We start from the raw sequence: 22,962 nt of genomic DNA, 5'->3' as shown, positions 1-22,962 counted from the left end.
CAATATGCTTCGCATCTGACTAGGCTTAACCAAGCTAAGCCTCAGCCAATTTTCAGCTAAGCCTCAGCGAACCTAAAGTGATAGATTAGTGACGAAGAACCTCAATGACGTCAATATTATCGTGTACGGAGCTTTAGTAATTGAGAAATAGAGGTAAATGCCGAACACGATTACAGACTCCCTGGGGACATTAGGTACTAGCGCAATGACGAAGGCACTCCTCATTATAATTCTGTCACTAGTGTTCGACCAATCGTAATAAAAACATGTATTGCGTAAGACGAAAGAAAATGGTACTTGTCCAGTTAAAACGGATAATTACAAAAAAACTCATTAACGCTTGAATCCAACGCTCTGTCTTGGCTCAGTTTCTCCGCGGCCGCGCGTTTGCGCTTTGCGCACGAAGCCGTAGCGCCGACTGTGGGGCGCCGTTTTACTCACCGACGACCGTAAGCGATGATGGCGTATGGAACATCAGCACTCCCCGCTTGGGTGACAGGAGATTTCAGTTGCGATAAATGAATTCGGACCATTCAGGCACAATTTTTCTCGAAAACTATATCGTTTCTTCGCCCGAAACAAGCCCTGCGACCTTTCTGGAACAATATTTTAGCAGTGGGCGTCGACTTTGTCATTTCCTTTAGTGTCCCTTTAACGGCTGATGTAAAGGTTCGGTAGGGACATTACCTTTATTCGTGTAAGGGGACATTACACTAGCACGTAAAAAAGGACACGAACAGGAACATGAAAAAGAGGCACCGAACGCTAGATTTTCATGTTCCTGTCCATGTCCTTTTTTACTCGCTAGTGCAATGTCCCCTTATACGAATGACCACCAACTAGCCCGGCGTTCTGTTTTAAATACATTATCTTTACCATCTAGTCCTTTTACGATTTTCTTTCGACGAGAACACTCGCGCGACGTAAGTTCTACAAGCGCATCGCGGTTGGACCAAGTGCGTGTCACCAGATGTCGCTACTAGTCTTGCCATACCGTTGTTGTTCTTTATTCTATGATACCGTTGCCGACGGCTCCGGGCAGCCGTGCAAACCCCAAACGGTGACGAGCTTGCGGCCAGTTACGCTTTTAGAACTGTCTCCTTCGACAGCCCAGGGCAGTGCGCTGCCGAGCCCCGAGAAGAAACGCGACGTCACTGTCGTGCCAGCGGGTTCGTGGCCAGCGTGCGTTTCGCAGCCACCCACGTCGTCCTGCACGGGCACGTCGTCCTCGCCGTCGCCGGTGTCGGCAAAGAGCTCGACGAGCCTCACGGACCCCTCGCCTTCTCCAAGGTCGTCCCGCTCGAGGCACAGACGGCGACATCAGGCCGACACCCCGCTGATCTCGAAGACAACGGACTTCAAGGTAGCACTGCGCGCTGAAAATGGTGCAAACGAGGCGGCACGCTTATTACGATGCATCGCAAAGTTATTGCGCTCCATTTGTCAGGAAGGTTCTACTTCGATTGAGGACGACGCAACGAGCTGTGGAAAGAAGAATGATAGGTGTAACGTTAAGGGATAAGAAGAGAGCAGATTGGGTGAGCGAACAAGCGCGAGTTAATGACATCTTAGTTGAAATCAAGAAAAAGAAATAGGGCATGGGCAGGGCGTGTAATGAGGAAGGACGATAACCAGTGGTCATTAAGCGTTACGGAATGGATTCCAAGTGAAGGGGAAGCGTAGCAGGGGGCGGCAGAAAGTTAGGTGCGTGGATGAGATAAAGAAGTTTGCAGGGACAACGTGGCCGCAATTAGCACCTGACCGGGGTAGTTGGAGAAGTATGGGAGAGGCCTTTGCCCTGCAGTGGGCGTAGCCAGGCTGATGATGACACTGATGTCACGACGCTGATGTCACAAGCGCCGATCAGCGCTTGCCCAGGGTGCTTCTGTTTCTCGGCGTCACCTTCCCCTTTTGCGATGCCGCCATAATGAACTTGAATCGACTTGCCCTATATTACACCCTGTTGCAAGAAACTTATCAATTAGAGACGTGTAAGGTCATTATTGACTTTTTTTTTTTTTGCAGTCGATGTGGCCAATCGTCAGTTTCCTCTCACCTATTTTCTTTCGATCGCAATGCCTTTCACGCAAATATCTCTGTGTGAAAGCAGTAGCATGTCCATAATTCTTAGGAAAGGAGGAGGTGAGAGCGTTCTTATCCTCCCTAATATTAGGGACCAGCAGGATTTATTTATTCAGTCATTCAATAGAGAAGCAGGCGAAGGGGAGGTATTTTTAGCAACCCTAATTATGCGGCATGGAGAACACTTAGGTATCTAGCTAATAATTAATTCACGTACTATATGATGAGGCGGAGGGGGTAGTGCGTGGCTTTTATCAACCCTAATATTCAGGACCGGGATTACCAATTAAACAGTTGTTTGCTCATGACATCAAATGTGGGCTGTTCTTGAACGTACACATGCCCAAATTGATCATTATGGGTTTCAACATCTGAATTGTGGAGCTTACTTCTATATAACCAATATTTTCTTTGACACTGTATAAAATGTTTAACTTGTAAGGAGAGGAGGAATCCTAAACTGCATTCAATGCGGTGTGTTCGAGACTTTTGTAAGTTAATTTTTATACTACTTCGTGACAAATGGAGCGTGGCCTACCTAAATTAACTGGAACCGTGCGAAGACGCTGCGCCACATATTACAAGTGAAGGCTCCAGCTTAGAGTGTCATCAAAATTTACCCGTAAGTAATTAACGCTGCCCTGAATTTTCAGCATTGATCACTACCATGCAATATAATAGGTGTGTATGATCTGAACCTCTTGTACTGCATGCAACAAACGTTCACCTGTAGTACACTGGCTTCCACATGATTATCTACACAGCGTAATACTAAAGTATTATCGTCATCGTACATAAAAGTTCGGGAGGTAATTTGTAGGCTAGCTCTAAATAATAAATATGTTGAACAGCAGGGGCCTGAGAACCGTCCCACGTAAAACGCCTGCTTTCAATTGTGAAATTAAAACATTCTTGTACGCGTACACTTTTGTAACAGTGTTTAAGGTAGTCCTTAAAACATTCTAAGCTATTCCCTCGAAATCCATAACTGTCTAGCTTATCTATTAGTCGATCGTGGTTCATTGTGCCGCATGAATGTTGAGGTCTAGAAATAAAGCAAGCCCGAGATTACTGTTATCGATTTCACTGTGCGAAAAAGCTTATTCCCTGTCTGTGTGTCATCAGTCTAGCTACCATATAAGAACCGTTCTCGGTCTTAATCTTCTACATCTGCTGAATGTGCCACAGATGTCGTCAGACGTTCCGTCTTTTTCGGGTTCTGATGTGCCGTCGGGAATACTAATGTTCCGCGTCAATTCCAGGCCCGAAGCCAAGTGCATGCGCCACCAGCCGGTGAAACCCAGCCACCCCGCGAGCATCAAACTGGTGGTCACTCCCCGCCACCGGCGGATAAAAGGCGCGGCTCACGGCGCTCGTCGAAGGTGACGCAAAGGGTGACCGATGGCGAGCCGAAGCCTGAGCAGAAGATCGAATCCACGACGACGTCGAAATGCGTTGTGCTACCCGAGGCGATGCCGGAGGCCATCCTAGAACTCGGAGCGGTGCAGCAGCAGCAGCAAGATCCTGAGCCGAGGCAACCGGAAGTGCGCGGAGTGCTCAAGAAACGAAACGCGTCACTACAGTCCAGCCTGGCCAGTCGCCGCGACAGCGCGTTTGCCAGGCAGCCGCTGTTGTCCCGTGCGTCGTTGGACAACGTGACGGACCGGAGGAACCTCCTCGCACCACAGACTTCCCAGAGCGAATCTAGGGCACCCGCAGACAGGGTCTCAAGTTTCTGTAAGCACTCGTCGGCACTCGCTCGCGTTCCATTTGTCGCCCACTCACACACACCAGGGGGCGGCAGAAAGTTAGGTGGGCGCACGAGATTAAGAAGTTTGCAGGGACAACGTGGCCGCAATTAGCGCATGACCGGGGTAGTTGGAGAAGTATGGGAGAGGCCTTTGCCCTGCAGTGGCCGTAGCCAGGCTGCAGGGCAACACACTATGTTCGACACACTATGAACACCGTTCATAGTACTTAAGTCCCGCTTACCGTTGCCCGCTAACGCTCACACTCGCGTTCACTCCGAATCAACGGCACTCATTCACATACATACACACGCCCACTCACACTCGCTGACAGTCACCCGCCCTCATACTCAAATCCACTCAAAATCACCGTCGCTGGTCTTCACTCATACTCTCTTTAACTGGTGCTCACTTTCGTTTACCCTTAGGTCCGTTTAATATTACCGTCACTCTTTTTCCTTCGTACTCACATTAACCGGCACTCACTTTCGCTTATACTCCGGTCCGCTCAACATCAACGTCACTCGCTTTCGTCCGTACTCATATTAACCGGCACTCACTTTCGTTTATACCTCAGGACCCTTTTCTGAGAATGGAATTTCTCCCTTTTCAGGTTTCAACGGAGCAGAACAACAGACGTCATCATTAAGAGTGCGAGCGTAAGTCCATTCTGTGGATGACCCGCCACTAACGCGCTGGGTTACAGAGCTCAATCGTTACACTAAACGACTGAATCCTTCCAAAAGGGACCCCTGAAGATCGCAAAACTATATAGACAGCCTGCTGCTCTACCTATAAGGAAGCGAAACAATTCACCTATCTAGGCACCTCACCCGAAAGACCACTGGGGTTGCCTTTTAATACACGAAACATTTTTTTTCCAATTGATCAACGACTTTCTCTCTCTCTCTCTCTCTCTCTCTCTATATATATATATATATATATATATATATATATATATATATATATATATATATATATATATATATATATATACATATATGTGTGTGTTTCTTTTTTTCACCTGCGCAGCCTCACCAACGCTGCTCGTCCGGCTTTCGTTGCCGGAGTCGCGTACACCGCCATCTTTGGTAACCTCGTTAACTTCAACACCTTGTCCACGCGGAAGACCCTGCTCGCCACTCTCGGCTGGTAAGAAACCCACACTCCTTCAAGCTGAAATAAATGAGTGACAACCACATGGGAAGTATTCCCTATCAATGTTTTGGAGGATGACGCTTCCCGTTTCCCCGGATCTGACATGACTGGCTGGATGTCGGGTTATTAGCCGAATTAACTTGGAAGTACATTCCAGTTAACTCGGCACTAAAAAAAAATTAACTTGGCCGATCCCAGTGGATTCGTAAGACAAACCTCGCCGCAGGAATAATCGAGGAGCTTTAGTCCTTTCTCTTTTACGAAAGGAACGTTTTATATAACGTGGTTCAGTGGCAGGCGTGTATTTTGTAGAGTGCTCAGAGGTTGTCCTGTGTGCTCACTCAGTTTAAATCTTGCTTTGATGATTATCGGAACACAGCAGTTCTAGGTTGTTCAGGTGAGTCTGGTCACTGGAAAACCGTTTATTTACAATATGTACAAAACTGATATGTATATGAAGATGTAAAGACCAGTGGCGTAGCCAAGGGGGGGGGGGTGGCACAGAGGACATGTCCTGTCCCCCTTCCTACACCTGCCCGTCCACGTTCAAGTAAATGTTCCCCCCTCCCCACACAACCGGAAGTTTCTCCCGGAAGTTCTCAATTCCTATAGCAGAATTTGAAACTGATTTTCGCTAGTTTCGTCAACTTTGTTAACTATAATGCACAATAATAGTTAGGAAGAATTGCACTCACCGAGACATCCTGCTCACTTCCTGATCCTGATCATGTGATCTACCGCCGAAGCCTCCTAAATGTGCAAGGAGATGCCCTCTGTTTGAAAGGAAGCTAACCTAACTTTACGGTCTGCTTACAAACTGAGCTCGTCGAGCACGCCTACAATATATGGCTGAGATGTTTACAGCTCCGTGTTCAATCCGCGGAGTGTTTATTTTATCCAAGCTGGTTCCGGGCCAATTTAGGGCGAGTGAAAACTCGCGAAATTTAGCAACATTCTCGCCAAGTTACCGACACTGCATCCAGTGCGGAAATGTTCCCCTGTCGTTTATAAAAATGGTCTATTGTTTATAGGCTTTCTGAAAGCAACCGCACTGGAACTTTGTCGACTTGTAGAGGAATAAAATGAGCAGTTTGTGACAACTTTTGCATGCGGAAGGTTTATAGAATTTACACGGAGATAATTCTACGAGCCTGTAGACCAGAGAAACAGTTCACGTGAAGCCTGTAGGCAGTGCTTTGACTCAATTCATATTTATGAAGGATAGCGCTTCTTCTGTGTGCTTCTACCTTGTCGTTACCTTTGTCTCGCTAAAGCGTTCACGATGAAACGTAACACGAACAAGTAGTCCTACACGAAGCACTTCAATACTGTTGCCTCCCTTTCGTTTCCTATCTTTCTCCCGTTTTTGTCTTTTCCTTTATCAGATGCGGTCATTTTGCCACGTGCCATCTAGGCTTTGCAGGGCCACGATTTTGTAGTGATGGTTCCGCTCGATTCTATCCCACTGTTCACATCCGGCTGATCACATTGGCAACGTGGGCGGAGCGTCGCTTTGACCACTGACGAAGCGCGAAAAGGAATAGCATCGGAGAAGGCATCGCTAGATGATCGTGGCCCAGCTCTGAAGCAATTTTCCATAGCAGGTATCGCGGTAGGTTTGTGCGAGTGCTGAAATGGCAACTCTGGCGTTTTAACGATATTAGGATATTGTCATTTTCAGATGGCATTGACAGTCCTGTCACCGTTAGGGTGGTTCAGTTTGCTCAGAAACCTATTAATTTTAAATTACCAGTAAGCGAGGCACCGAAACCGAGACGAGTAGCTGCTTCGTGTGACATCACGATGAGGACATCCGATCGTATACAGTACCGTAACGTAAAGACACCGCGCACGTGATGCTAACGCCAAAACAGCGAAGCTTTACGGTTAGAGCTACACGACCTCAAAGGCATGTGGCGATACATTGCAATCACTAACTGACCAAGAAAGGCATTCTGTTCTCATGCATGTGAGGGGCACCAGGGCGAGTACAGCTCATAAAGATTCTAGTGCAATTTTTGTTTGCCGTTCGTGTGGTGCCAGGGAAGGTGCCCTCAGGCGATCACTTTCGGATATAGTTTCACTTTTACGATATTTCGCGGGTCTCGGGGACCAGACGGCCGACAGTGGTTCAAGCGCTGTGCCGAATTCAACATCTTCACTCTGTGCCAAAAGCTCTGTCAGCACTATACTTGGACGCGCCCAGGGTGTTGCCCTGGACGTTGTCGAATTCCACCGTGCTGTCCAATTTATGTAATGGCGGCTTTATAGACCAATCAAAGTGGGCGTAGCAGCTCCTCTGGGCCGACCAGAAATTAGTTACAATTCGATAACATGGAGAAATTTGACAATGCCCTGAATATCACCCATGTGCCGAGTCGTCGTGAAATCTCGCGAAAGTGAAACCATCTCCGAAAGTGACCACTCGAGAATACCGTCCCGTATATTAGTTAACCGTCCACAATCTGTAGGTCTAGTGACTGCCGTGGTAGACCAGTGGCTGTGTAGATGCGGTGTTATGGGCCGGAATTTTGCAATGTTCCTATATTTTAATATTCCTGCTTTACGTATTTGGTCAGCAGACCACGTGACGCTCTAGCTTGGTTATCAGAAGGATCGGCTGCTTGTGAACGAAACTGACCGAAATCGATCGAAATGAATTTTGGCACTATAGTGACTCACGCTTTGCAAAACACGACACGTCGCGCTAATTTTCTCTAACGAAAAAAAAAAACAAGTATTTTTTTTTTCTTTTTTCGGCAGTATGTGTGGTTTTTGTGACTTTGCTTTTACTCGATTTCGCCGCATTCAATGCTCGGCGTCCATTTCATTCCAGCCAAGACGACGAGTGCCCGGTCAACTTCTGGAGCTGGCTGGCCGTGTCACTGCCCGTCGCGTTGATTTGCTGCATCGCCTGCTGGACGGCCATCTACTGCGCCGGCCTCGTGAGCTGGTGAGCGCCAGCCTTCAAAGACCAATAACCAAAAATAACTGGTTAAGATGCGGGCTTTATTGTTGGAACCAGATCTTGGGACAGATACCATTGGATACAGAGCCGAGCAAGCGTGAAATTTTTGCAACCTTTGTAGGCCTTATAATCCCTGATGAACACCAGTTCGAGTTTGACAAATAATACCTTCTGTGGCATAGTAAGCTCCCTCAAACACGACCAGTCCTGCACGGATAGGCAAACGCACTGCAGAGCTACGCCTCTATGTACGCTGCGTGCAAGGCAAAATTTTTCTCTGGCTGCATGTGTCATGCGTGGCTTGACAACGGCATCATCTGCGCGCGTGACACATGCATGGTCGAGTAATGCCTTCTTTCCTATACTCAATGATATCAAGGTAAAGCACGTGACTTCTGTTGACGTAATAACGAAGGTTGCGCGCTAACATTATGATACAACTAGCAGGCGTGCCCCACAGTGTAATCTTGCAATCGTGCGCGCTCCGTATTCGTAGTGGGCCCGCCATGGTCAAAAGCGATGGCGTGAACTGGTATCCCTATGTCTTGCTGGCCGAAACTCTATTCACACGATTTCTGTACCCTGCGCGTCGAAAACGGATGCTCCATAACCGAGCAAGCGCAAAATTCCTGCGAAAGAAAATGGCTGTGGCTTAGCTAAGGTTAAGCCCAGGATGCGAAGCATACTAGCCTTTATTTTAGTTGTTGAACCACTGTTTAGCCTGGTGAACTGCTGTGGCTTGGCTATAGTTGGTTTGGCTAGACGAAGAAACAACTCATGCGTTACTCTGCTTCGCCTTCAAGAGTGGAACGCGACAGCGTTCCCGTCGACCCGCCAAGGGGTGTAAGACAATGGGCTACGGCGCAGCGACTACGAGCCCCGCATTGGACGCGGTGAGCGTCGAGCAACGCAGCGTTCGGCGCGGCAACGAAATGTGCGCCTGAGCAAGCGACGCACGCCTGAGCCTTAGAAACGTTTGAGCCTCGTTTCTAAGGCAACACCGCATTCACTAGAGGCGCTTTTGTACCGCTTTGAAGCATCGTACTCGTGGCTCAGTGGTAGCGTCTCCGTCTCACACTCCGGAGACCCTGGTTCGATTCCCACCCAGCCCATCTTGCAAGAGTTGAGCCAAAGCCACCTAGAAACAGTCTCTGTAGCACGCCGCAACCTTCGCTTCTCATTCCAACGAGCAGCTCTGTCTCCAGGAGGCATCTCACCTCGTGAGTGTCTAGCAGAGGCAAGCGCAGCTGCTTATATACCACAGCGACGCCGCGAGCGACGGCGCGAGTTGGAGCCCCGTTTCTCCTCTGTCGTGACGTCACGGTGTCACGTGGTATTGAAGGAGACACCGCCGCGCCTGAGGAGCTGGGTTGAGCTATAGTAATATGCTTCGCATAAAATCACACTTTGGGCCTTTTAACTCCTCATTAGCATAGGACTGAGTTTGCTATTAGGGCTGAGTGAGCTTGAAGCGCGACCACTCTCGCTCGGATCAACAAAAGTACTGCCTAGCTATACGCCTCTCATGAGCGCCCTGCGAGAAGCTAAATTTAGCTCCGATTCCGTCATGCGTGACGCAACAACAGCGCCATCTGTGTACGCGACACATGCATAACTGAGTAATGGCGTCTTTCCTCTGCACAACGATACCAACTTAATGAACGTGGGTGGTATGGTTGCAAATATTAAGCGACAGTGCTATAAGATGTTCTCGTTTCAGCGGTTTTAGCAAGCGACTGTTTAAAAGGCCGTTTTAATACCGTTTTACGTAAAAAAATGAAAAATAAAACGTTCCACATACGATACAAAACAAGAAAGGAGAGAATATGGCCCCCTGCGGCTGGTGAAGCTCCGAACGCTTAACGCGGAAGATGTGGGTTCGTTCCCCACCTGCGTCAGGTTGTTTTCTCGCCCACTTTAATTTCCCTTTACCTTAATGCTTCAACATTTCAACCAAGCATAACAATTTACTTCCCCTATACTGCCTCTGGCTTCATGGCCTGTTACAACGTGTGGTTGTGAATAAGAAGATACACGAGACCTTTGTATTCCTTAACAGAGCAGTGCTTCCTGTCATTGCTATTTGTTTTTCTTTTTTTTTGCGCATGCAAATATTAACCATTTGCGCATCCGAACACTGGCTTTTTGCCTTTGTCCTGGCATTTTTACTTTTCTCTTTGTAAAACACGAAGGCTGAAATAAGGGAGCGGAATGGAATGGACTGTTGCGCTCAGTGTCTGCCACGCCTAACTGTCGCCGATTCGTCAAACTACTACTGATCGAGGCAAGCTTCGGGATTAATAGAAAGCGCAGCTACGTTGTGAGGCCTATGCAGATAGGTCAGCCTTGGTCTATCGTGGAAGATGTGAAAGCGAGATGGCGCCGCCTCTTAAGCCTCGGCCGGCACCAGTTTACGCTGACGCCGCAGATGGTAATATCGCGTTGCTGAAGCTAGCTAGTTTGTTATTTACACTACACTGTATTCGAAAAGAAAGAGACATCTGTGCACGCTTTCTGCATGTGAATAACAGGAACTGCGAGAAAAAGAAAGGCAAGTTATTAGTTCGGTTACGACGCAAACTTCGGGAACGAGCTGGTGTACATTTTCACCGCTGAAATCGCTCTCTCCAAGCACAGGAATATACGAGGATGTTCTGAGGGAGGCAGACTCCTAGTTCAAAGTAATTTTTTTTAACTGCATGGCTGACAGAAGAAAAGGACGCACAGGAACGCTATTTGTTTGGCGCTGCTCAAGTTTCAAGGTGATCTACTAATGATCCCAATTTTTTTACCTTATGAAATTATTAGCTTTCCTTTCTCTCTCTTTAGCGTTTAACATTTTCTTCATCTTGGAGAGCAGCACGTAGCCTTTCATAACGCTGGTCATTATTCTGAACGGTTCGTTTCAGTTCGAGCAAACCTGAAGTGTATCACGAGTTGGAAAGGCATTCGTGGAGTTATTAGATTTTTGCTTTTGTCACCTTAACAAGCCCTTAAATGCCGTCCTGTGTAAAGCGCAACATGAACTTTATTTGCTCTGAAGTAGTTTTTATTGTGTCGAAAAAGTCGTTCCACCTTGCGCTGTATTCTGCTTGCGTGTACGACCATGTTCCTGTTTCGTCACACTTAAGATTTACTTGAACAGAGAGGATTCGAGACAAAGCAACACATTTTGTTAATCATTCTCAATACAATAATTGCATAAGTATAAGCACCAATTAACTTTTCAATTAATGAGTTTAGGGGACATGCTGCTGAATTGAGTTCAGACAGGGCTCAAACAATAATATTCTGCGAGATACTCTCCACCATGCACCACTTGCAAGAAACACGTACTCAAGACGGTGCCGCGAAATATTTTTTTTTTTTGTTTCTATTCTTTTCATCTATTTCAGTTTTCCACCGAGAATTCTCGCGCAGTGCCTGAATATATTTTAGCGCAAAAGTAAGAGTTCTGCCTTCGCTTTCTTAAGGAGCAAATGACCTTTCTTCCGCCAATGTGTGAACGAATAAAAAAAGTTTTGGAAGAGTTAGCAGTGTGAACAAGTTTCTCGCGCCGCTGCTTATCGCGTATTCTTCTTTAACGAGCACCCCATTTCCCCTCCCCCACCACAGCGACGACGAAGTCGACGAGCAAACACACGACGACATGTCCAAGAGCGCCCGCATCCGCCATCGAAACATGAAGAGGCACAGGTGAGCTTTCGCTGAAGAAGTGCTCTCATCCTATTTTCGACTCTTCCTCGTTATTGTGGCAAACGAAGGTCAGGGACCTCGAACGCCCATCCCTTCTCCCCTCTCCTCCTCCCCTCCCCCCTCCCCTCTCTTCAAAAAAGATATAGTGGCAAGTTTTAGGGAGGCATAAATAATGTAACGTCATCTCTTTTCCACAGCCAGTGTCTGTTTCGTTTCCCAGAGGGTGATTGTCATGACTTCAGGACGCAGAAGCTGGTCACGTGGGAGCAGGACATCGCGACGTTTTGGCACTTGCTCCGGCTCACTCGGTCTGCTTGTACCGTGCTACTCGTTGTTGTGTGTGTGCGTGGGGGGGCTCTGATGTAGTAGCGTAGCAGGCGAGCGAAACAGAGCAAGTCATTACGATGTCCTGCTTCCCCGTGACCATCTTATGTGCCATGACGCCGCAGCTCATGCACAGTCTGGGAAAGAAAACAAAACCAGTTTCGCAGAAAGCTAGTACAGTAAATTATTTAACGCGCTTTGGCTCTCGCCAGTGTGTTTAATGCGAAAGCGTTATAATACCCATTACGCGAAAATTCGTCGGCGGCGCGACCGAATGATGGTACCAAAAATGGTCGACGGCGAAGAGGGAAACCGCCTAAAAAAATACTCGAATTGACGTGAAATTTCTCAGGGTGGTTCCTGATAAGACTAGAAACAGATATGGTTACAATTTCCTACAAAATACAGCCTGTGGATTCGTATGAGAACAGAACAGAAAAGGTCAAAAGGCACATTGAATATAATGCAAAAGCAAATCACCAGAACAGTCACAATGTAAAACGGTAATAGCAAAGAAACGAAACCACAGTAAAGTAATCATAAGGCTAGGGTTTGAGGTGATCAGTAAGCAGCTGTTTAAAGATAATGGGGTTCCGTTTGTTGACAACTCTATCTGGTAAATTGTTCCACTTTACGATGACGCTAGGCAAAAACGATTGATAAAGGAAAATTTATCAATCGGTAATAATTGATAATTTATTAATTTATCAACTATCAAGGAAACCGAAATTTTACACGTGCTCTATGACGTTTCGAGGGTGTATATATAGCGACGAGAACGGGAAATGAATCAGATGTTGAAAGAAGCGCAGTGTGTGTGATATGTGCCTTTCAGTTGTCCTTGTTCAGCTTGCGCTACAACAAAATAAGAGATGTACGGGTTGGTAGGATTAGAAGCTTTCCATGTAGTTGAGGGTAGTTATTATATAGGCAGTGGGAAAGGCACAGCTTTTCAATTTTTCGATGGTACATCAATGGTTTGAGTCCTAGGGATGATTTAATCGCACTAACACTTTCTTCGCGGCTGTACCTGGAAGTGATGAATTTAGCGGCACGATTTTGTATTGATTCTATTATGTTAAATAAGTAAGCTTGGTGCGCGCTCCAAATAGCTGAGGCGTATTCAAGCTTACTTCGAATGAAAATTTCATAGGCTAGTTTTCTTGTAGATGAGGGCCACAGGGCAAGGGTACGTCTGACGTAACCAAGTGGTTTAGTGGTGTCGGCAGCCAATTTTGTGATATGGTCGGACCAAGTCATCTTGCTGTTAATAGTGATACCGAGACAGATATGATTCAACGGTGGATAATGCTGTCGAGTTTAAAGAGTACGGGTGATCCTTGTTAAAAGGTGTACGGGATACCTGCATAACTTCATATTCGGATATTTTCGTTAATGAATTGGAACACCAGGTTTCTATTAAGCGTAAGTCTTTTTGAAGCATTCCATGGTCGGTTTGGTCTGTAATGTGACGATAAATTACGCAGTCGTCTGCGAAAAGTCGGATAGATGATGAGATGCCGTTAGGAAGGTCGTTTATGAAGATGAGAAAGAGAAGGGGACCGAGGACGGACCCCTGTGGTACTCCGGTGATCATGCTAGCAGTGATCGAGCAATGATTTCCTACAGCTGTGTACTGGAAGCGATTACTAAGAAAGCAATGGGTACACGACAATGCGAGAGGATCGAGACTGAGGCATGAAAGTTTGGCCAAAAGCCACTGACGGTGAATGCAGTCAAATGGTTTGGCAAAGTCTAGGTGTATAACGTCAGTTTAAAGTGATGAATCTAAGTTCAGGTGAAGTTCAGTAATATATTCAAAAAGCTGTGTATCGCATGACAAACCAGGCCGGAAACCGTGCTGATTAGGAAAAAAGAAGGAATGATCACCGAGATGGCATGCTGTTTGCGAATACATTATATGTCCTAGGAGTTTACCGGGAATACTTGTTAGAGAAATGGGGTGAAAGTTGGAAGGATGAGAGTGGCCGCCTGACTTATATACCGGTACCACTTCACTAATTTTCCAGTCATTTTGAATTGTGAACTATCAGTAATGGACTGGGAAAAGTTATTTGTAATATTAGACTGGAAATTTCTCACAGAGTGCGACTTCCTTGTTTGTTTATAATAATATGAAACTGGGCACTATAGCGGAAGAAAGACTGGCGATAGAGGTGGACGTAAGCGCTGGCTTACACATCGCCTTGCTGAGCCTCGCTAATTTTGCATTAACTAAAAAAATTACAATTCGTTCCGAAATAAGCAACTGATGGAAACATTTGTGCAATGTTCCTGCACAGAAAAACATGCAAAGACGCAAAAAAGTAAATGAAATAGAAAACATGAACCGCGAGACGCTGATGCATTTAGGACGCAAACTTGAAAAGCGAATAGGGGTTTATTTCTTGTATAATAATGAGTAGTCGTCACAGTAATGTATCAATGTAATGTTCTAAGCGACTAGTCTATATACTATCTCACAAGCTGTTTGCAGCGCTGTGGAAGCTGCAGAACTCCTTAGCCAATAGGAAGGCCGAATGCACCCCTTGAGGTGTCTTCATCTGCGCCGCGTCGTCTGGTCAGCGGCTGCTGAATTCGCTGTATACGACGTGCATGAGCAAAGGTCCTAACACGTCACGTATCGCTGTAACGTATCATGCACAAAAAAAAAACCTCTCTCACACTGTCATTTATCAGCGTCAGGCTTCGAACTATATTCCGCCGCGCAATAATACTGCCTGTGTACGCCTCGTACCTTCGGCAGCGCTGCCAACGACTCTTGAGATGGAGCATAGATGGTGTCACTACTTCTCCTTAGCTTTTTAGCATTTGCTCAGTGTACGTCGGGGATTCGTCAACTGTTCAAACCTCCATGTTTGTGTGGCATCTTTGTTACCTTTTTCTTTGAAACGTGCGTAAGCGGCACCGCGATACAATGTGTCATCGTATCTATCCTTGCAGCGTGTGGGAGGCCCTCGTGTTCTACTGGATTGTGGGGATTCCCGTCGCCTCCTGCGCTTACGGCTTCCGCGATCCGGATAGGTGGGTGGTTCCAGCTACAATGTCGATCAGTAGCAACATGCAACTTTTCTGCGCTATATACCTCTGGTCTGCTGACCGCATACTATAGAGTTCAGGCGCCCGATTAGCATCCACACCAATCAAGTTGGTCTATCGGATATTTTAGTTGTGGGAATCGCGAGCATTTTTTACCGCTTTCAGCTACACTTTTCACTTTCAGCCACAGGGGGTGACACCACGCGTAGTAAGCGAATATGTAATGCAATTTATGGTGCGCGTAAAAATGCCAGGTTTACTTCCTGTGGTATTCTAATACTTTGCTATCGCTTTCACTGCATCGCCCTTCGGACTAAACTGCAGTTTTGCTTTTATTTTAGCGTGGCTGCAGCGCTTGCTTCTCGCCCCCCTTCCATTTCTTTTTTGTCTCTCTCCGCCACTATACTGCCGCTTTAAGACTGCGGTTCATGTAAATCGCGAGACTACTTGCAAGGCCACAATAAATTCATTCTTTTCCGACACTTGTGCGGTTCGTAAGCTGTCGGTGTCGTAGCTTTAATACGTAAGCCAACTAGGAAATGTCGCCCTGCATCAGGTTATCGAAACGTACAGGTTAAAGATTGATTCGTTGGCGTCTAGTTAGTGGTAGGAGCGCCCCTCTAACGCAGTGTCATTCTTACATAAGTCTCGGTAAGCAACGCCGCATACACGCAGGTACATGGAGGGCCCGTTGCTGGGTCTCGCGCTGCTGGGCCTGAGCGTTTCGCCGGCATATTCGCTGCGTCGCTGCTGGACGCATCGCATGCTCTGCTGGCGCGACCTCTGCTCGCGCATGCCGTGGAACCTCATCCTCATGCTGGGCTCGGTGTTAGCGCTCACCAGGACAATCGAGGTATAGCAACGCCCTCTGGGGGGAAGTACAACGCGCCACGTAACGTGGTTTCGTACAGCGATCACTGCGACGAACAGCTGGCGCTATAGCTATTCCGAAGCGCAACCATATGGACGCAGTTTGAAACGCATACACACAGAAAACGTTCGCATGCCAAAATGTTACGAAGTTTTAATGTCCGAACGCTAACATACGCGCTGCAAGTATACTTCCCTTATCAAAGGCTTGCTGCAAATCGGGGAATTATCACCGCGTAAAATACAATTTTATTCTTCGCCTGTGGTTGTAACCCGAATAGAGAACTGCAGTCGAACCTCCCCATTACGAACTTTCCACTATACACTCGTGAATTTCACTTTATGCGTCGGCATTACGAATAACTGCAGCTTCCTTCTTCTTTCTTTTTTTGTTTTTTTGTTTTTTGGGCCTGTGGACATTTCCATTGTAGAAAGAGGGTAGCGTGACAAACAATGGCGAAAGAAAGAAATAGACGCCATAAGTCACCTTACCTGAACCAACTCGCCCAGATGTAAACCTTACTGTCGTATACATTTGTTCCGAACAAACGTGTACATTCAAATAAATGCGCAAATAAACACATACACCTATGATGGGTGTATGTGTTTACGTGCGCAATCGAATTGTACTTCCCGGTTGCACCTTTCAGGCGAGCGAGAACAATGAGATGTCCACCCTTGAGGGGGCGGGGGGGAGGTGATGCAGTACATAGTAGGATAACGTAATGGATGACACGGGGAATAGAAGGCGCACTCTGGGGCAGTAGTAGATTAGATGAAGTTACACAAGATCGAGTATTGGGCAGCTATAAAACTCGGAAGTGGGACCTTGACTAGTTGCCCCCTCCCCATTGAAGGCATGCATATTTTGATGGCGCGTGTAGGATGGAACAGGGGCAAATAGACATCCAACCACTAAGAGACGCTTGCATTCCCCAAACTCATAAGGACGATGCGAAGATTGCATACACGTGACGTCAGAGACATTTAAAGAGTATATTAACGATTATCTTGTTGTTTTTGAAAGCGGAAAAATCATAATCAACCTGAGAGTGGGAAACAAAGGAGGGCTATAATGCTCGGAAATGGAACTTTGACTAGTCGCTACCTCCTCAGGAAAAGCATGCATATTTCGCTATAACGCAACTGAATTACTTACGTTATACAAATGTGTAACACAGTGCATGTGTAACCTGACAGGAGTACAGGCTGGTAGAGATTGGTCTGGCAAAGCTGGACGACCACTTCTGGTCCCAACGGTCGACCAAGTCCTGCCAATTCATCTTGGTCAGCGTGGCTGCCTTATTGTCAGAGGTCGTGCTCGGAGACTCGCTCGCCCGGTCCATGGCGACCACGGTTGTCCGAGTGGTAAGAGCCCGGCCTCCTCACTGCTGATGCACGTGATCGAACGTCACATGACGTAGCGCTTATGTGCCAGACAAGGACATACCTGCGATATATATTTGGATTAGGCTATAGGTTAGGTTCCGCGGTCACTGTTGTTCTAGCCACGGTTGTACCCACTTGTGTGGCGCCGCTAAAATTTTTGTTGAAACAAAATAAGATAATAAACAGAATCGGGAGGTTTATTTGGAATGCCAGAAACGTGGACGGGGTAGCCCAATTCTTCCAACGACGTCAAAGCTCCCACCACCGTCAAATTGTATTTTTGTCCTATTTCATTTCCCACTGGCCAATTAGTTTGTTATTTCAGTTAAAGGAACAGCGAATTCCCTACACATCCTTCTTGGCTTCATCTTTTGCTGGCTGGTTTCGCCTGGTTTTACCTATTAGGACCTACGCGACAAAATTCAAACTGAGGCTGGAAAAATTCAAAGCACGTACTTCTTTCGACGTGTCCCGTCGAGAGAGCTCAACTGACGCGCAGATATGATAAGCTAACCGAATCGAATGCGTTGAGGAAACAAAAAATGCATTGAATGTTTCTGCAGAGCTACGAAAAATTAAAGAATGTAAGTTTGGACAAGTTGATATTCAACTTCAGCCTTTAGCGTACAAAAAACACGGAAACAGTGAAGCAGACGTTGACAAAGCACTTCCAGCAATCGTTTATTCACAAGCGTTATATAAGTTGATAAATCATGACATCAACAAGCATGAGACCTATGAAAATAATAATTTTTTTTTATAGAACCAACTTAAGAAAGTGCTAAGTGCGTATATTCCTACAGCTTAGCACTTTCTAACTTGATTTTAGCATAAGTTGTTGTCTTCATATGTCTCGTACTTACCCGCCATTGTACCGTAGTAGGTTTTGCGTTGCGCTGCCAAGCACCGAGGGGCGCGAAATCCAAACCCGGCTGCGGCTGACGCATTTCGATGGGGGCGAAATGCAAGAACGCGCGTGTACCATGCACTGGGTACGCGTTAAGGAAAACGCCATGGGTGGCCAGAATTAATCCAGATCCCCCACCTATGGCGTGCATCGTAATAATATCGTAGCTTTATCACGTAAAACCCCAGAGTTGTTTGTCCCACTCTCGTTTATGATTTGTCAACTTGTACAACTGTACTTGCGCGAGCTGGTTGTCTGTCTCTTAATGTTTGATGGTCCTGGAAATAAACGACTGCTGAAAGTTAGCGCTTTTGTCTACATCTGTAATTACTGTACCTGTAGTGTTTTTTTTTTTCGTCCGCTAAATGGCTAAAGTAAGAGAAATGGTTTCACTGCTTTAGGTTTGCGATTCCTATGACAAGACATTAAAAAAGGGATAAAAGAACAGAAAGTAGCTACAGTGGTAGCGTGTTTCATTATATTCTGACACCGGAAGCGCTTTAAAATGCCATCGTGCGATCGTGAATCCGCAGGCGGTGGTCACAGAGACACCAGTGTCCTTCTACGTGGTACCGGTGAGCCTGGCGGCCTCCATCAACGTGATGCTGCCCGTGTCGCTGCCGCTGCTCGTAATGCGCGAGTACCTCCACACCAAGTGCACACAGATGGTGAGCGTCTCGACGACGTCCTCTCTGAACCCACCGAGTGGGTTAGTGTCGCCTGCCAAAGCATGCTGTGCGGGTGGCATAGTCCGCGGCGTATTTCTGGCGCTTCACTCGAAAGTGCTCAATCTCGTGTGTGTGTGTGTTTCTCCACGTTTTGATAGTATCGATCCGCGCCCGCTGTGAGTCCGCGAAATGGGAACACCCTACCGAACGACGACGCTGCTCGTCCGTTGTTGGTAGAATAAACTTGCAAGCACCTGGGATGGGTATTGTATATACCCCTTGCGGGACATTTTACACAGTGAACTACAAGAGACGACTTTGGCCATGGCCAAAAGTTTGGGCGCTAACTTTGAATGTCCGTCGTAACGCTTCGCAGTATTCTATGATATCTTAACATGAACAAGGTGTTCTTTTCTTTCCATTAGCTATACATAATTATTTATCAAAAGGCTCTGAAGGTAGAGAATGCAGCGTCTATGGCGAGGAGTTCCTGGACGAGGAGGACATAGCCGCGAATAACGTTGGTATCGAAATATTAGTTTTTCAAAATTTGTACGTTAACTTTTCTTTATTAGAGCTTTAAAGGCAGCTGTTTATATGTCGAACTTTGAGGTCAGTCATATTTTAATGCACCTACACCCAGGGAATATCGAAACCCAGCTAGCGCGCATGGCGTGCTTCGCGTACCGCCCCGCTATCATATCGGATAACATCAAACGGATATCAGATTCGCCCCGTGACGGAAAGCGCGACGAAGTTTGAAACTGAGCGTCATAGCCACACGTGGCTGTTATACGGCACGTTTTCCTTGGGAAGCACCTGCCACGATGTGCCGTTTCAGTATTCGCCGCGGCGGCATGCTGTCAGTCAAACTTCGCCATACATTTTTCACGGTACCTTTCCGTCTAACACAGCAGCGGAGCACGCTGGGTTTTGATACTGCCTGGATTGGGTGTTGAAATTCGATTATAAACATCTTGAAAATTAGGGGCGATTTTCCAACATCTTAAGAAAAGGAAGGTGCCTTATAATGTGACTGGCTCGAAATTCGCCATATAAACACTTGCCCTAAGGGATGTGGTGCAAAAGCAAATTTTTGTTAATTAGTCTTTCTGGTACTCACGTTATTAGCGGCAAAGTGTGTCCGCCTACTAGGCACTCATATGGAAAGACGCCACGTTCGCTAAACTTTCACAGACGTTTTTATAACAAAAAATCAGCATAGCCTATTAATCGCGTGTTGGCTTTCATATATAGCTAGGGAACCACACTGTACATTCAGAGCGATCACGCTAGCTTACGCGGAGTCGCAGAATACTCGGAGTGGACTCTCAAAGATGTGACTAATATTTTTTTTTGTTCCTTAACTGTTCTTGTGCAAGCTAAATCTAGATTCAAGCACGGGTACAGAGGTGTATCACTGTGGCGTCTCTGTCCAGGTGGCCTACGGCGTCTTCCTCAAGTGCACCTCCGTGGTCGCCATATTCGTGCTTATGAACACCATCGGCCTCATCGTGTTCCAGGGCGACACACAACCAGGGAGGCAAATGACGTTGGCCCTCACCAACGCCTCCCACATTTATACTGAAATTTTCTGAAACCGTGTAATGTTCAACGTATTTTGTTCTATTCTCTCCCGTTTTTTTTTGTTCGTTACTTTTATTTTTTCGATGCGCTATAACGCGTTTTCTTTTACCTTTTATTTGTAATCACGCTTCTGGCTGTTTCGCTGTGCTTCATCTTTATTTTTTATCGCGCGTTGTAGTAACAAATGCTCTTTCGTGCTGATTGACTTTTGACGTTGTAGTACTTCGTTGTGCATTGCACTGTTCGGTATGGCGATCCACCTAGCTATTAGCGCTTAACTGTATTTGTGCTTTTCACTCGTAGCTCGGGCCTCGATGTGTTATGATACGGACTGCCAAGGACCTTTGTGTTGATGTGTGCCTCGTTACGGTGGCGGGTGCTTGCGTGCTTTTCTGGACGCTGCGCCTTTGAATACGGATGACGAAGTGTTCAGGTCCATGAAACCTCAGTGCCAGAACAATGCATTACGCTTGCCTTAGCACGCTGAAGAACGTCAAGTCGACAGTGGCCTGGTCAACAGAAGTGGGAAGCAGCCGCTCATCGCCGTTGAATGACACTGCTCCGAGAAAGAGGGCGAATAATGTCTGTCTTTTTTTTTCAACTGGAACTTTGTTCAGTCCGCATGATACCGATGTATGCACGAAATATTTGAACGATAAATTTCGTACTACGCTACGCAAGGATGCGAAATTCCCAACACCAATACTTCAAAATATCATACTCCAGAATTTCTGTGCACAGTGCTTTATTTTCTTTTTTTCTTTTGCCAGGAATTTACTGGAGCATCAGCTGCTCAACAAAGTTATCGCAGTGTTTACTTGTCTCTCCTCTTCGAAATCTCTGAAGAGCAGAATGTTATTAAACTTTAGTTGTATGTTGGCGTTTATGGTAAAGCAAACGAAGGCTGCTTAGTCGAGCAGTCCTTTAGTGGATCGTCCGAATTATATGTATTTAATAACGAGCCAACAAACAATGCCACGAAAGACAGCATGAGGGAAATTATTTGCAGTTCTTAATTTATGAATAAATGAAAGTGGATGAAAAAAAAATAACTGGCCGCCGGTGCGACACGTAGCCACGTCTTCGCATTACGCGTGCGATGCTCTTGCCAATTGAGCTACCGCGGCGCTGTTCCTCCATCCACGTTCTGGGGATACTCCAGAAGTGCGAGAGAACTCTTTGAGGTGTTGGGGATACCCCAGAAAGTGGATGGAGAAACGGCACCGTGGTAGCTGAGTTGGTAAGAGCATCGCACGCGTAATGCGAAGACGTGGCTACATGTCACACCGGCGGCCAGTTATTTTTTTTTTCATCCACTTTAATTTTCCTTTATTCATAACATTTTTACTTCAATTAAGGACTACAAATAATTTCACCTATGCTGTCCTGTGCAGTATCCAGAGGAGCCACGATACCTCGATACGGAGCAGTAATGAACAGGTTGCAGAGACTCCTAGCGACGAGGCAAGAAGGGCCTTGCAAGACATGAAACGGGGAAAAGCGGCAGAAGAAAATGGAACAACAGTCGTTTTAATCAAAGATGGAGGATAAATAATGCTTGGAGAACTGGCGGCTCTATATACGAACTGTCTATCGACTTCAAGGGTCCCAGAGAACTGCAAGAATGCAAACTGTATTACAAATCCACAAAAAAAACAAGACCTTAATGAATTGAAATATTATAGGCGAATTCGCTTACTTCCAGGGTTAGAAGAAATATTCACCATAGTAATTTTCAATACAGTAAGGGCAACACTGGACTTTAGTCAACTAAGGGAACAGGCTGGCTTCGGGAAGGGATACTCAACAATGGATCACATGTCTTCAATAAGGTAATCAAGAAATCTGCAGAGTACAATCAGCCTCTCTATATGGATTTCATAGATTACGAAAAGGCATTTGATTCAGTAGTGGTACCAGCAGTCATGGAAGCATTACGTAATCAAGGACTACAGGACGCTTACGTACATATCTTGGAAAGTATCTACAGAGATTCTGCAGCTACCTTAATTCTCCACGAGAGAGAGAGAGAGAGAAGGGAAGGCAGGGAAGTTAACCAGACTGAGTCTAGTTTGCTACCCTACATGTGGGGAGGGGAATGGGGAGTGAAAGAGAGAAAGCATGAGTCTATACCGCACTTTCACATGCACTAAGGTGTAGGATGTCTATAGTCTGGCAGTCAAGTCTGTTGCCTTCAGGTAGAAAAGCAGGAAGATACCTATAAAGAAAGGGGTCAGACAAGGAGACAATCTCCCCAATGCTATTTACAGCGTGCTTGGAAGTATTCAAGCTATTAAACTAGGAAGGCTTAGGAATAAGGTTCGACGGCGAATATCTCGGCAACTTTCAATTCGCAGATGACATTGTCCTGTTCAGCAACACTGGGGACGAGTTATAACAAATGATTGAGAACCTTAACGGAGAGGGTATAAGAGTTGGGTTGAATATTAATATGTTGAAGACAAAGATAATGATCAATAGCCGTGCAAGGATCACCAGTCAGCC

General features: G+C 46.3%; 1 protein-coding gene across 3 annotated transcripts in view; it reads left to right on the top strand.

The window, feature by feature from the left end:
* Window positions 1-21,160, top strand: part of LOC135910739 (uncharacterized) — a 29,690-nt gene extending 8,530 nt beyond the window's left edge. Inside the window, exons 6-17 of one of the 3 annotated variants that reach the window (XM_070533939.1) lie at window positions 1,110-1,363; window positions 3,345-3,819; window positions 4,444-4,489; window positions 4,863-4,982; window positions 7,825-7,941; window positions 11,572-11,652; window positions 14,941-15,021; window positions 15,712-15,889; window positions 17,107-17,274; window positions 18,736-18,870; window positions 20,310-20,472; window positions 20,761-21,160. In XM_070533939.1, the coding sequence (XP_070390040.1) occupies window positions 1,110-1,363; window positions 3,345-3,819; window positions 4,444-4,489; window positions 4,863-4,982; window positions 7,825-7,941; window positions 11,572-11,652; window positions 14,941-15,021; window positions 15,712-15,889; window positions 17,107-17,274; window positions 18,736-18,870; window positions 20,310-20,468 (1,814 nt within the window). In that variant the 3' untranslated portion in view covers window positions 20,469-20,472; window positions 20,761-21,160. Of the gene's footprint in view, window positions 1-1,109; window positions 1,364-3,344; window positions 3,820-4,443; window positions 4,490-4,862; window positions 4,983-7,824; window positions 7,942-11,571; window positions 11,653-14,940; window positions 15,022-15,711; window positions 15,890-17,106; window positions 17,275-18,735; window positions 18,871-20,309 lie in introns of all 3 variants that reach the window. The other 2 variants (XM_065442809.1, XM_065442810.1) reach the window with 2 other exon arrangements.
* The last annotated feature ends 1,802 nt before the right edge of the window (window positions 21,161-22,962 follow it).

This window comes from Dermacentor albipictus, chromosome 2, assembly GCF_038994185.2.
Source record: "Dermacentor albipictus isolate Rhodes 1998 colony chromosome 2, USDA_Dalb.pri_finalv2, whole genome shotgun sequence".
Taxonomy (NCBI): domain Eukaryota; kingdom Metazoa; phylum Arthropoda; class Arachnida; order Ixodida; family Ixodidae; genus Dermacentor; species Dermacentor albipictus.
The sequence above is the reverse complement of the archived record's forward strand: the minus strand, read 5'-3'. Positions and strand labels throughout refer to the sequence as shown.